This window comes from Triturus cristatus, chromosome 10 (genome assembly GCF_964204655.1).
Source record: "Triturus cristatus chromosome 10, aTriCri1.1, whole genome shotgun sequence".
NCBI lineage: Eukaryota > Metazoa > Chordata > Amphibia > Caudata > Salamandridae > Triturus > Triturus cristatus.
This window is the reverse complement of record NC_140593.1, coordinates 969,924,813-969,937,951: the sequence shown is the minus strand read 5'-3', so window position 1 is coordinate 969,937,951 and position 13,139 is coordinate 969,924,813. Positions and strand designations below refer to the sequence as shown.

The 13,139-nt window shown below is 42.6% G+C and overlaps 1 protein-coding gene across 1 annotated transcript in view; it reads left to right on the top strand.

The window, feature by feature from the left end:
* Positions 1-13,139, top strand: part of LOC146796348 (villin-1-like) — a 289,009-nt gene that overhangs the window by 164,356 nt on the left and 111,514 nt on the right. Inside the window, exon 7 of the mRNA XM_085628872.1 lies at positions 1,937-2,136. Within this exon, the coding sequence (XP_085484998.1) occupies positions 1,937-2,136 (200 nt within the window). The remainder of the gene's footprint in view (positions 1-1,936; positions 2,137-13,139) is intronic.

The following is a 13,139-nucleotide window of genomic DNA, read 5'->3' as shown; positions in this document are numbered from 1 at the left end:
GAATTTTAGTTTCTGATGCATATGTCTCTGAAATGCATTGTGTGAACTGTAGAGGATAGATGTAAGGTGTTCAGATAATTTGTTAAGCTTTTTTTTAAAATAGTGGACTAGATGGTGTCAGGAAATGGGGAGGAAATTGAAATTAGTATCAGAAACTGCTTATATCTACGTAGAATTATAATCATGCTATTTTCATGGCTCCTAAAAGTAAATTCTTATATCCTACTTTTAACTTATGATGCGTGCCAATCCATTCATTTGGAACACTTGAAGTCACTTCTTGAATTTAGTCAGTGTGTTATACGTTGTGGTTCCCAAGTGTCACTGCTGGTAATCAGGCAGTACACATTTTCATACTGTAGAAAGCATATTTCACCAAAAGGGAAAATATAATTATCAAAAGAATAGATGCAATTGCAGATGATAGCTTGGAGCCAAAGTACTTATCAATTCATCATGGAGAATTAGAAGCAGAGTGGGCTGCCTTACACGACTTCGGCAAGACATTGTTGCCCTTCACACAATGAACATGAGTTGTGTAGAAGTGCCTACGAGTGGCCATTATTTCTTACATGGATCGCTGGGCGGAAAGAGCTGCAGCACATCTCCACCATTAGAAAACTCACTTAGTATAAAAGATATGAACAGGAAAAATGTGGACGTTTGTAGTGAAGCTGCCCTAATGTATCAAACTACTCTGCAACATAACTGTGCTTTAAAGGTTTGAATCAATACAAACAGTTTGAGCTTTGGTTCCATTATGGCTGTTCTGGGTGGTGTGCAGACCGCTGGTATTTGTAGGGAGCACAAAGAATTGGTGAGAGTTTTTTTCAACCTTAGTACTTGAGCATTGTTTCCTGTTGGACATCTCTTTATATTAAGACACCTCTATCAGTTTGGAAAATGTTTGTTCAAATGAATTTTAATGACAGTGTAGTCCTGAGAAAGGTGATTCAACTTTGGCAATATCCACCAAAATGATTCGACGGCTCTTAAATTGTCCACTGTTTAGCCAACAATGGAAGGATAAATTCATGCAGATTCCTTTCTTCTGTTTGGACTGTTGTCTGGTGAACAGGGACTTTGTTTTTATCTATAGTCAATCAATAAACTTTATTCGGTTTCATCATATGAAACCATAAATGTTATCAATACATTAAAAAAAAATCATAAAATAGTAACACATTTCATCATACAATTAACTAGATTCCACAAGGATCTAATAAAAAATCTAAATCAGTGGTACGAAGTTAAATACATATTCCCTGAACCCTCGATTAAAAATTAGAACAATTAAAAGGCTTTGTCTATATATATCGTCCAGGTAAAAACTATGGTCTACTTTTGTATCCCAAATTATGAAGTATAAGGGCAAGTATGAGGGCAATAAAATATACATGGATATATTAATTATTTAATTTTTTAAAAATATTTGTTGTATTACTTTTGATTACTTATGATATATTTATATGTTCCATCACTTGTTTAAATTCTCTGATTTGTTGGTATTCTGTTGCCTGTGAAACCCTCTGATTGCTACAGTATGTCTTCGCCAGTTCTCAGGGATACAGACATTGAATTAGCCACTTTGCCACAGCTTGTATCATTGTGGCTCTTGGACTCTTAAGCACTTGCTTTGACTTTTTTATTTGGTGACCTCTTGTACCACATGAAAAACCCACTATTTGAAAGTATGTACTTTAGTTTCCTATGGGCCCCGATACCACAGTTTCACCTCTTTCCTTGTTTTGTACTTCTCTGCACTCATCACTAATATGCTGCACTTTGATGTCCATCAAGGTATGGCCCATTCTACACAAAACCACAAAGCATTATGTATAAATAAATGTACTAATTCAGCATAATTTCCCTTAAACATTTGACCGCATTTTCTCCTTTCTTTGTACATCCGCTCCCTCTTTCTCCGATCTTGTAGGCCTGCGGACTGGCTCAGAGCATCCGGGACGATGAACGAGGAGGCCGAGCTCAGATTGGCATCATCGACAACGAGGCAGACTCTCCGGATCTCATGCAGACCATGACGGCCATTCTGGGGCCACGAAGTGGAGAGCTGAAGCCCGCAATTCCTGACGAAAAGGCCGACCAACTCCAAAAAGCAAACGTCCGTCTTTACCAGTGAGTCAGGCATGGTCTTTGTGGGCTGTCAGGAAATGCGTCCTTACATGGTAATATGAAAGCATAAAAGGAGTGAAAGGGTGTGACCTCTGCTGATCTAATGTGATATCAAGCTTAAAATATAATTTCTGACCTCCAGAAATCAAGATGTCCACAGTTTTATCTAATGCGAGCCATGTTGATTTGTGATCACTTCAGACCAGCATGTCTTACGATGCTTACCCCACCAAGCTGTAAGATAGCTTGGTGGGTTACCCATCTGTTGCAAACATCTGTGCGCAGTCTACAGATGACATGTTTGGAACCTAAAGCGGCCATTTGGGGATTTCATCCTTCTGCAGTTTTTAAACTTAGTACCATTGTCCTGGGCAACTAGTATTCGAATGGCATTTTAGTTTGTGAAGTACACTTAATGAGTGACTACTGCTGTTTTTTACAATTACCGATATCAGTGATGCTTATGTTAAGATGTTGAGCACTTTGAGAATATTAAAAATTACATGACAGCAGTGAAATCTTCAATCCAAAGTCACAAAGGAGAGCCAACAAAACAGAGGTAACTCAGACCTGTTGCTTACTGCCGGCTTGGCTTTCTTCGTGGAGATTTAGTTCTACTTCATCTATTTGGGCACAGGGGTAAAGTAATTTTTGTTGGGTTTTTATCTAAAAGGAAATGGATGTGTCATTTTCATGCATTTGGAATTGAATTGGCACTGCTTGAATAGCTGTGTCAGTATGCAAAAGTGGATTCCTTTTATATAACACATTTTAGTAAGTTTTATACAGACACATAGAAAGAAAAGGGCACTGTTAGAAATGGGATCTCTGGTTGGCTAAGGCTTACGCCAAAGCCAGACAGAGACCACCACTCTAGTCAGGGCAAGGGAGTTACACGCCAAAGATAACCCCTGCTCTCCCCCTTGGTAGCTTGGCACGAGCAGTCAGGCTTATCCTGGAGGCAATGTGTAAAGCGTTTGCCCAACAAGCACACAGCAACAACACACCAGGCACACTACAAAAGGAACTCCACACGAGGTTATATAAAAAATAGCCTTTCTATTGCCATAAACACATTAGAATAGCAATCACGCAATATACACTGTGCCCACTGGCACTAGGCAATATTTACAGGGGATTATGTACACATGACAGGGCCAATTGGCCACTGTCAGAACCACCACCAAGTGAAACTAGTAGATGTAGAATGCAACCAGCAACTACTGGTAAAATTAGGAACTTAGCATTAGATCCTGCAACGTAGAACAGAGTATGCAGAAATCACCTTGCACAGGAATCACATTAGTCATAAAACTACATTATGCGCCAACCTCATAAAATCACATGAGGTAATAAGCATCACCAGTATAAACGCATGGGGCCTCACATTAGGACCTTGCGCCCTACCAATACTCAACTGACCCCTGGCCAACTGGCCTTCCTACGGGGCTCAAATGCCCTTTTGTCCAGATATGTCAGGGCGTAATCAGAGAACCTCTCACGGGCCCTCGTGCTGCCTTAGCAGCGAAAGCAATGTCACAAAGCACTGTGCAAGTGGGAGTCCCGCTCTGGGACGTCCAAACCAGAAATCTGCCCAATGTTGCAGCTGCCCGCTATGACGGCGCAGCTGTGTAAAATGAGGCACACAAGTTACTGGCCACGTTGGAGCCCCTCTCTGGGACTCTAAATTTAAAAATGCCCCCAAAACTTTTGCAGCAACCCACTGTCAGGTGGGGCAGCTGGGAAATCGGCACGATCCGTGCGGGCACTCACTATGCCCTCCGAGCCCCACTGGGACTCCAAATAAAAGTATGCCAAACTTGGCAGCTGCCCACTGTCAGGTGGGGCAGCTGGAAAATCAGCGCGGGCACCCATGGCGCCCTAGGCTTGGTCACAGGGGGCGGGCACCGGCAACGTGCCCCGACATACCCCCCAATCACCGTACAACTGAGACCCGCTCACTGGGCTCTTTGGTGGCTGCTGCAGGTTCCGTCTCCTCTGGGCTCCAGCCGGCTCAACAACACACGGGGCTCTCTCTGCTCATGAGAGCCCTGCCTCTACTTGGACACAGGCACTGAAGATCCTCCTCACGTCACCCGGTCCCTCTCACCGGCTCTCCCTAACTGACACAGGGTCGGACCACACGCGGGACTCCCTCCAGTACACGGGGGCCCCGCCTTCCTCTGCCCAGGCTTCTTCTTTGCCTGTGCGGCTTCTGGGCAGTTGTCAGAGCGGGGCAGGCTCCCGCCTGGCTTCTCGGTGTTTACGGGGCTCCCTCGACACCAAGGGAGCCCCTCCTGGCCAGCAACACCTCTGCCTCACTTCCGGCCCTGCCCACGTCCCAACACAGGGTGCCTGACTTTCTGTTTCGTAGCAGTACTTTCTCTCGGCCACTCGGCGGGGTAGGCACCCGCGAAGAAGACACAGTTACGCGGGGTGGACACCCGCTCGTTAACTCAACACGCGGGGTGGGCACCCGCTATACAGCACAAATGCGGGGTGGGCTCCCGCCGATTTCAGGAGCGCAGGGGGGATTCTGTCGCAGCCTCACACTGCAGCTGGGCCAGCTCCTCTCTCCTGGCAAATTTGAAATAAAAGCGCTCACGGGGCTCTAGCAAGCAGGCAAAGGAAATAAAGGGTCCTTGGTGCTGGGGAGACCACAACACAGCACAGCCAGGCAGGCCAGCACGCAGGGACCCCTAAAAGTCAGCAACTGGGTCCCTCGGCGGTTCCTCATGGCAGAGTGTCCCCCCAAAGTACGCACAAGCACCACCACTTCATGGGGTCACAGCCCCTTCATTTATAGGACATTTTCCTTTGTCTGTAAGCACAGGGCTTGGGGAACCAGTCCCAACTGGTCCTGGAGTACTCTGTTTACCAGGCTCCTCTTTCCTATTGTTAGGTGGGGGCTCGTCATCAGCCACACCACAGGGGGGCGGAGCCAGCATTCACTAGGGCAGGCACAATCCTATTCCGGGATCAGGGACTTCCCCTCCCGCTACTCAAAATGCAGATATCCCTATTCAGCCTAGCGCTGACTCACTCTGCCCCTCCTGGAGCCACACACACCTCCAGCTCCTGTCACTCACAAGCCAGACATGCAATTCACATCAAGCAGGCAGACACATAGCACACAGAAATGCCAACTTCTAAAAGTGGCATTTCTAAAATACCCATAATAAATCCGCGCACACCATGGCGCAGCATTTATTCTCACAATTTAATACATACCAGACTTGACCACACTGCTCCTCTCATAACAGGAATTACCACTGACACACATTCATCAGGGAATCCCCCATGCATTCCTATGGGAGGGCAGGCCAATCTCACTAAATGTAACACAGAGCGCACATACTTTACACTGGACAGCAGTGCGAAAGTGCTTGGAGCCCTAAAACCACCAACACTGCACAGGGAAAAGGCTAGGAGACAGGCAAAAAGTTTAGGGGTGAACTTGCCAAAAGGGCCAAGTCCAATAGGCACAAATAAAACATTTTGCAGACTGAATAGAACCATGACATCTCATTCTACATAGATAGATATTGAAAAGTAGACAAAAAAGGTAACACGACAAGGGACAAGATATTTGAAAGACGTCTCTAACCTGATCAGAATATTTGATTGCGGTTGATGAGAAAAGATCGTGTACATTCTAGAACGCAATCAGATACACCCGCCCCTTTTTCTAGCCTTTACAGATATATTTTGTGGATAGTTTACGTTGTGATCTTAGGCACTGATGTCGAGGAGCAGGAGAGTGGATTTCTTCTCCATTTACTAGGAAAGATGGAGCTTGTCTCTAATGTTGATTAACACTGATTCAAGTTCCTAGGTGGGTCTGTAGAATAAGAAGTGTTCACTTAAGGTGATATGTGTATTCCTACCAAAATTACTGTGAAATAATATTATGCCTTATTTGGGACATAATTGTGTGTGAAGCATTTGCCCACAATTCATGGAAATTAGTTACTGACTTTGATTGATATATTCTTTTATATATCTACATATCTATATCTTGTATACTTTCAAAAAACCAAGAAGTTAATAACGGGGACTGCTAGCACTGCAAGGGATGATTGGGGTATTTGAGAGGACTAATGGTTCTCATTACTCTTGTTCACAATGCTGTTATACAGTCTATCATCATGTTTTATACAAAAATGAAACTACTAGTGTATTAAGAAGTGACAAAGGAATAATACTCTGAAGTGAGAATGGAAATCAGGGGTATGGAATTTAATAAAATATTGACTTGTTGCTTCTTAAATCGACTTGTCCTGTAACAAAATCCAGCTGTCCCTTTGGTTCCATGTAGTGCGGTGACAAATTATGGCAGCAATCTCATTATATTAGATCTCTGATTATAACCCCTGATTATGCCAGGGCTCAAGGTTTGAATACTAGCAATTCCCTTATTTTGCCACCTTTCCATTTGCATACTGGGACTAGAGGTAGCAGGAAGCAATAGATCTAAGGTTGGAATACCCTTATGAGTCTGTACAAACCTATTAACTTGCATGTATTGGGGGTTTTCACCAGCTCTACTCTAAACTTTCCCCTTACTGAGAAAGGTTTGAAATGTACTCCTAGACAAGGGAAGAAATAACAAATCTTCCAGGGTTGGAAAAAGGAGGTTCTAAGGAAAGTGAACTTTTAAACCCTCAACAGATTTTCACAAGAGCAACTCTACACATGCATATTTGCTCGTGCTAAAATGGAGTTCACAAATATTTTCTAGGTGTATTATTTCCTGGCCTACTTCTGTAAATTCTTGTTAATTCATGAAAGCCGTAAATTTGCACTAATGCAAGGGCAGAAGCATGGATGCACCTTTGTGACTTTTTTTTAAAGACTTGGGCATCTCATTAGGTCTGGTGTTAACCTCCCCAAAGAACCACCTCATGTAAATATTCACAGTCCTTTCAGAAAGTCTCCACAAGTGTTAAGTCAGGAGCACCTGCTACACAATGTACTTGTTTCTGTAAATTATAAAGCATGCTGTTACCCAGGGAAAGGCGTCCTGGCGTTTTAAGAACCAGCAGTTAAGAAGGCCTCAGCAGTTTATAGTTATACATTTTTACTCACTAGCTGGAGTTACTCCAATATTTTGGGTCATACGACTCGACCAATATCCGATGTTCAACCTGCCGGCGCTTGTGAATGTGTTTTTTCTTGAAGCATGGTGTTACACAACTGCGCATATGTGTAGCTGGCTCTTACTTCAGAAAATCAATCAGCAAACCACTACTTTGTAAAGATGCTGTATCCCCTCCTGGGTGTGGTGCTCTGCAGGCAGTCACAAGGCATTGCTATAAATCCTTTGAAAAAGTCAGTAAATGATCACAGGGACTGCCAGCACTGCAAGTGATTGGATGGCATTTTTGAGAGCTAATTAACATGTTTTGTTTCTCATTAACCTTGTTCACAGCATTGTTATACATTCTGCAATTTAGAAACAATGAAACTATGGTCCCACCATGTTTAATGTTTGCTTTATAATCCTTGTTCCAGTTGCTTGGAAAATTGATATTTTGGGCATTATGGGGACTTAAGTTATGGTGGGCGTTGTGACGTTGCATACCATAACTGGCAAATTACGGTGGTTTTGCTCATTTCAGCTAGAACCATAACTCAGTCTTTAACTGTATTTTTTTTATTGAATTTCTATTTTTTGATAATACACTTTATCCCCAACCCACACTGTGCAAACAGGGGTTGGCATTTGGGCGTGGTCTGCTGTGCCCAGCCTACTGCGGGTGGTCAACCTGAGCTGCAGTGGGCCGTCCGCCGTGCATGGGCGCATTAGTCGCCGGGCGTGGCCTGCAGCAAGACCATGTGCCCAAGCCACTGCAAGCAGCCAACACCTGCTACAAATGGTCTTTGGCCAACACAGGAGGGATAGATCGCAAGGCCTGGCCTGTGACCAAACCCTATGCCCAACATGTCATGGGTGTCCCACCCCTGCTACACAAGGCATTCAGCTCTCCACCTCTCTTTTATGTTTTTTCTATTTCTCACTGCCTCAAAAACCTGTCTGTCTTTTACACTCTTTGTGACACTTTGAGAAAGTAAAGAAAAAAATAGCCAATTTGCAATTTTGTCTCAAAATGATGGATACATCCACTGCTCAAAATGTGCCCTCATGACTGTGTTTTTACTTCTGAATCACATGCTGTTAGCTCCATTCCCTTCACTAGCTAATCACATTTGTCAACATTTTTTAAATGTGATTGACAGGAGTCATGAATCGCTGACTCGTGACATTAAATAGCAGAGATATGCAAAGTGTTGACACTTTTAAGCCTTTTAAAGCTTAGATAACAAAAACGACTTAACGGATTTACACCAAACCAACAAAAACAAGTATGGCGTCAATCAGTTCAGCGTTTTTTTGCTGCAAGCTTGAGCGCGGAGCAGTACCGTTGCTGACTGTGATGTTCAATTGCCAACTTTCCATGGTGGTCAAACTGATAGGCAAATCAAAAAATGCCTTGAAAGAGTATAGTGTGGCTGAGCCATAGCCACTGTTGAGACTGCCTCTTTGTTATATAGATATTTTTGCAAATACAATATTTCCACATTAATTTAACTGCTAAATGGACCATAATTTGTGGGATTTTAGAATGCCATGGTAGACACAACAAAGCAGTACCAGCCTCTGAAAACATTATTGCTGTAGCTCTAGTACATGTGTACTTCTACGCCTCTTTATGCTTCATTGGGTACTGTCATCCTTTTTTAAAATCTTTATTCTTTCGAAATGTTTAGCTTTTGGGCTAGCCGTCATGATTAACAGCATAGGGACACTCAAAGTTCTGATTTTTGCATTTTTCTTTTTTTTGTTAATAAATGCAGCTGGGGGACAAACCACATTGTTGTCTGTCAGGTTATAAGTAAGAATCTGTAAAATGGAAAACTTTAAGCCTTCATTATAGCTTGATAATGAATGCTATGTTGGATGAGAATAGCTTGTCCTCGTTTGGCCCATGGGTTGCTGAGGCAGATACAATCCTCCTCTGTCTCCCTCATCTGACCCAGATTTCCATCCTTGACAAAGGGCTTTTCAGAGCTCTGACATTGTAGCTCACGGATAAGCACAGGGGCAGAGGACGCAGAGAGCGGCATGACTGAGCCAGAGGCAGGATGGACATCTCTGTGCTGAGAGGGAGTGAGTGTGCCCGCAGTCCCAGTGGATGATGATGGTTTTGTCAAACATTCTAAACACCTGGAACACTGAGTGTAGCCACTATTTGTTCGTGTTATTCAAGCCTAGGAGAGGATTCATTCAGTTTGTAAACAACTGAAATGCCAAGGCCAGGCTATATATATAGATCCGCACAACTATCGTGTCTAGGGCAGTGCTTAATTTGTAAGAATAATAAGTGCCAGGGCTCTAGTCAGCAGATCGCTTCCGCTTGCACTGCCTATTGACACTGTCAATTACAGTAACAGCATAGCTAATAAGTCACACTCCTACAAGTGGGACAATTCTGACATTTTCAGGTCCCCAGAGTTAAAATAAAATTGGCTGTGGCAGCAAGTATTCGTCGTTCTTAATGTACATTGAATTAATAAACAACAATTGTTGAGCTCATCTCTGAATTAAAAAAACCGAACCACCATGTGGCGGACTGTCGTAGGTACCAGTGCTAATAATTAAGTGCTTGTGACGAGCACTGGAAACCATCAGTTCAAATTAAGCACTGGTCTAGGGTATTTAATGTCAGTGTTGATTCATAAATGAAAGTATGGTTACTACTGCTGGGTGTTTACATACCTATACCATATCCTAACATGTCACGTAGCATGCAACAAATGCATGGCACATTCGCTTACTTAGTTATGCATTTTTTCTTTAGTGTATTTTTTATCTCTTCAACGTGCTGTTTTTCGGCCATTTTGGACAGCCATGCAATAAAATCAGTCATGGTGGTGGAGGGTATTAGTTGATGGTTGTATGCTACTACAGATGATTAGCATGGTCAGGGTTGTGCTTTGGTGTCCCAGTGCTTGCTTTGTAAAATGAATAAGTGTCAGGGCTCTCACCAGGAGTCCACTGCAGCTTGCACCACACATTGTCACTGCTCTACTGCCAATGATAGTAACAACACCACTACTAACCATCACACTCCTACAAGTCTGACATTTCAGACTATTTCAGGCCCCCAAAGATACAAAAATGGCTTGGGCTGCAGGTAATAGTCATGTTTATTGTATATTGAATTAATAATTAACTGTTGTTGTGGTAATCTCTAAATTAGCCAGACAACGCCACTTTGTGGCAGACTGTCACAAGCGCCGGTGTTGACAATTAAGTGCCGGTGCCGAGCACCGGAAACCACAGCCTCAAATTAAGCACTGTCTTGTCCTACTGATCACCAAGGGAATGTTAGTGGGGATGGGTGTCACTTAAACACTGGATATAGTTTGTATCAGCATTCTACTGTAGGAGTTTCGAAAATACTCTTTCCTGGATCTTGGAGCCTCCTTTTGGAGTATTTGCCTTAACAATTAAATTTTTTACAGAAAAAAAAGTGCCATGGCTGGGCTCTTAAGCCTAGAGAAGAGCATTCTAAAGTTTTCAGTCATGTACTATGTAGCCACTGTCTGCACGTGTGCAGGAACCTGTTTCCAGAAAATGTTGTGCATTGGTGAAAAGCGCTTTGAATTTGATTCTAGTCTGAGTCGAAAAATGACTCCCAGGTTTCTCACATTTTTCACTGCACTCTTCCAGTGGTTGGCTGCCATGGGAACAGAAAGGTAGCTACCATGGTACATGGATGGAGAGCTGAGATCAAAATAATGCAGTCTGTCTTTTGCCATACACCTTGGAATGGACTGTGCTTTGTTAAAGTGTCCTGTGGGTGGAGAGCTGCAAAGTATGACCAGAGCTCTGATGGCCATTATGGGAAATAGCTAAATGGTGTGTGACCTGCTATTATCTTTGAGGACAGAGGTCTCTCGCTAGGGCAAATATTCCACTAGACCGACTGAATTTTGCATATGTATAAGTGTACTGCTGGTGCAGTAACCTCTGAAGTGTTTTGGAATGCTTTACTAATTTGATTCTGGCTGGAAGGTGCGTTCCATGTCTTTCTTTTTTATTATGGGATAATACCGATGCCTCTAAACAGAATCCTTCGGCTCATTAACTGGTCTGGCAAAAATGTAAGAGCATTAGACAACAGCGGATAGTTTATCTTCTTGTTGAGTGACTGAAAATGCTGTTGCCTTAAACGAAAAAGTAATAAAAAATTGCACATTTTAGAGCTTTTTTTAAATATTCAAGTTGCACGCTAAATCAGCAAGGCAAGGGGATTGAAATTATGTCACACGAAAAAAAAATGGGCCTTTCCTAAAGAACTGTATTACCCATTTGCAAAACCGAAGCAATGGCATTGTCAAAGTTAATAGAAACCTTCATGCAGTACCCCCTTCAGAGTGAGACTGTGCTTATCAACGATTGAATTACAGTACTGTAGTCAGACCAGTTCGGTACACATTGTATTAATGCCTTAAACTTTATAGGTTGAACCAACCCTCTTGGCTGCAAACGTGTGACCTACAATGTAAAAAAACGTGGCAGTAGGTGCATTAACCCACTTGGGTACGTTAATCGGTGCTTCTTTAAGTCACCATTTGGTGATATGAACTTCAAATCAACATTTGGATTTATGCGGAAACTGCTATAAAATGCATAAACAAATCCCTGTGCCCGGTGCAATAAGTGATACCTGTGACTCACTGAGATCTTAAAGCATTGGCTTTTGTTCTTCAAGGTCATTTAAAAAAGTAACATATTCTGACTCTTTGTTTAATTTTAAAAAGTACAGATGCCATTTACCCATTGTGTTTGAAGATGCATCAGTACTAAAATCAATGTTAATGCAATTTAAAGTTGGCTAGAACAAATCAATACTTGGATAAAATATTGATAAACTGGTTGTATACATAGCTCGGGGCGTCTCGCCACTATAGCCCTGCGGCAGGTTGAATTTAAGGTTCTGACAAAATGTATTCACTAACAGCTAATTACAGCTAATATCGTGAATTGATGAATTAATAAACCACTCAAACTGTTGATAATAATGATATTTATCTGACAGTACATTGAGTTATATAAACCTTAATTGCCAGGGAACAGATTCAATATCAGAGTCATGTTAGTATACAGGGAGAGGGCATTTGTAACCAACCACCCTCCACACACACAACCATGGACAAGATCACAATTCTTGTAATGTAGAGAAAAAGCCCACCATGAATATTGAAGGCTACAATTAGGCAAAACTGCAGTTTAGTATTTGTTTTCTTCTGTAGCCCGAACTAGACCCTTTTGGGTGGGAGAGTACTTTATGTGGTGGGTTGGATCTACAAAGGTATAAACAACATTGTTCTGATTATACGAACGTTTAACATAGATACGTATACAGATGTCTAGATAGTATGGAGTAGCCAGATGTAGAGCTCAATTGTTGCGAGTCAAAGGCTGTCAAGTATAGTTCTGATCAGATAAGTCTAAAACTTTGGAAAGGAAGGTACGATGGGAGATGCAGTTTCGGGTATCTTCACATGGATGGTGTTTCTTGGAAATGGTGTACAAGAGGTAGATTTTAATTTACCTCTTAAAAGATTTGTGAGGAGGTATGGACCTGATAGAGATGAGAAAAACATCTGGAGCATCATCCTGAAAACAATTGCTTTGGGGTTTTTTACTTTTAGAAGATAAGGATTTCCAGGCGTAGAGAGGTGGCTCATTGGAGTGATTGTGATTCATCTGAGATGACCGGTTTCCCAGCAAGATATATTGGTGAGCCTATGAGTAAGGAATTTTGTACTAAGTAGGCTAGTTGAAAAATGCTACTCGCCCCTATGGGCAGCAAACTTAGGAAGATTAGGACTGGGTAATATGGTCATGTAAATGTAAGATCCAGTATTTGTAAAGCACGAACAGCTACCCGAAGGCATTCCGGCGCTGGGGCCGTCGGGAAGATTAAGTCTGC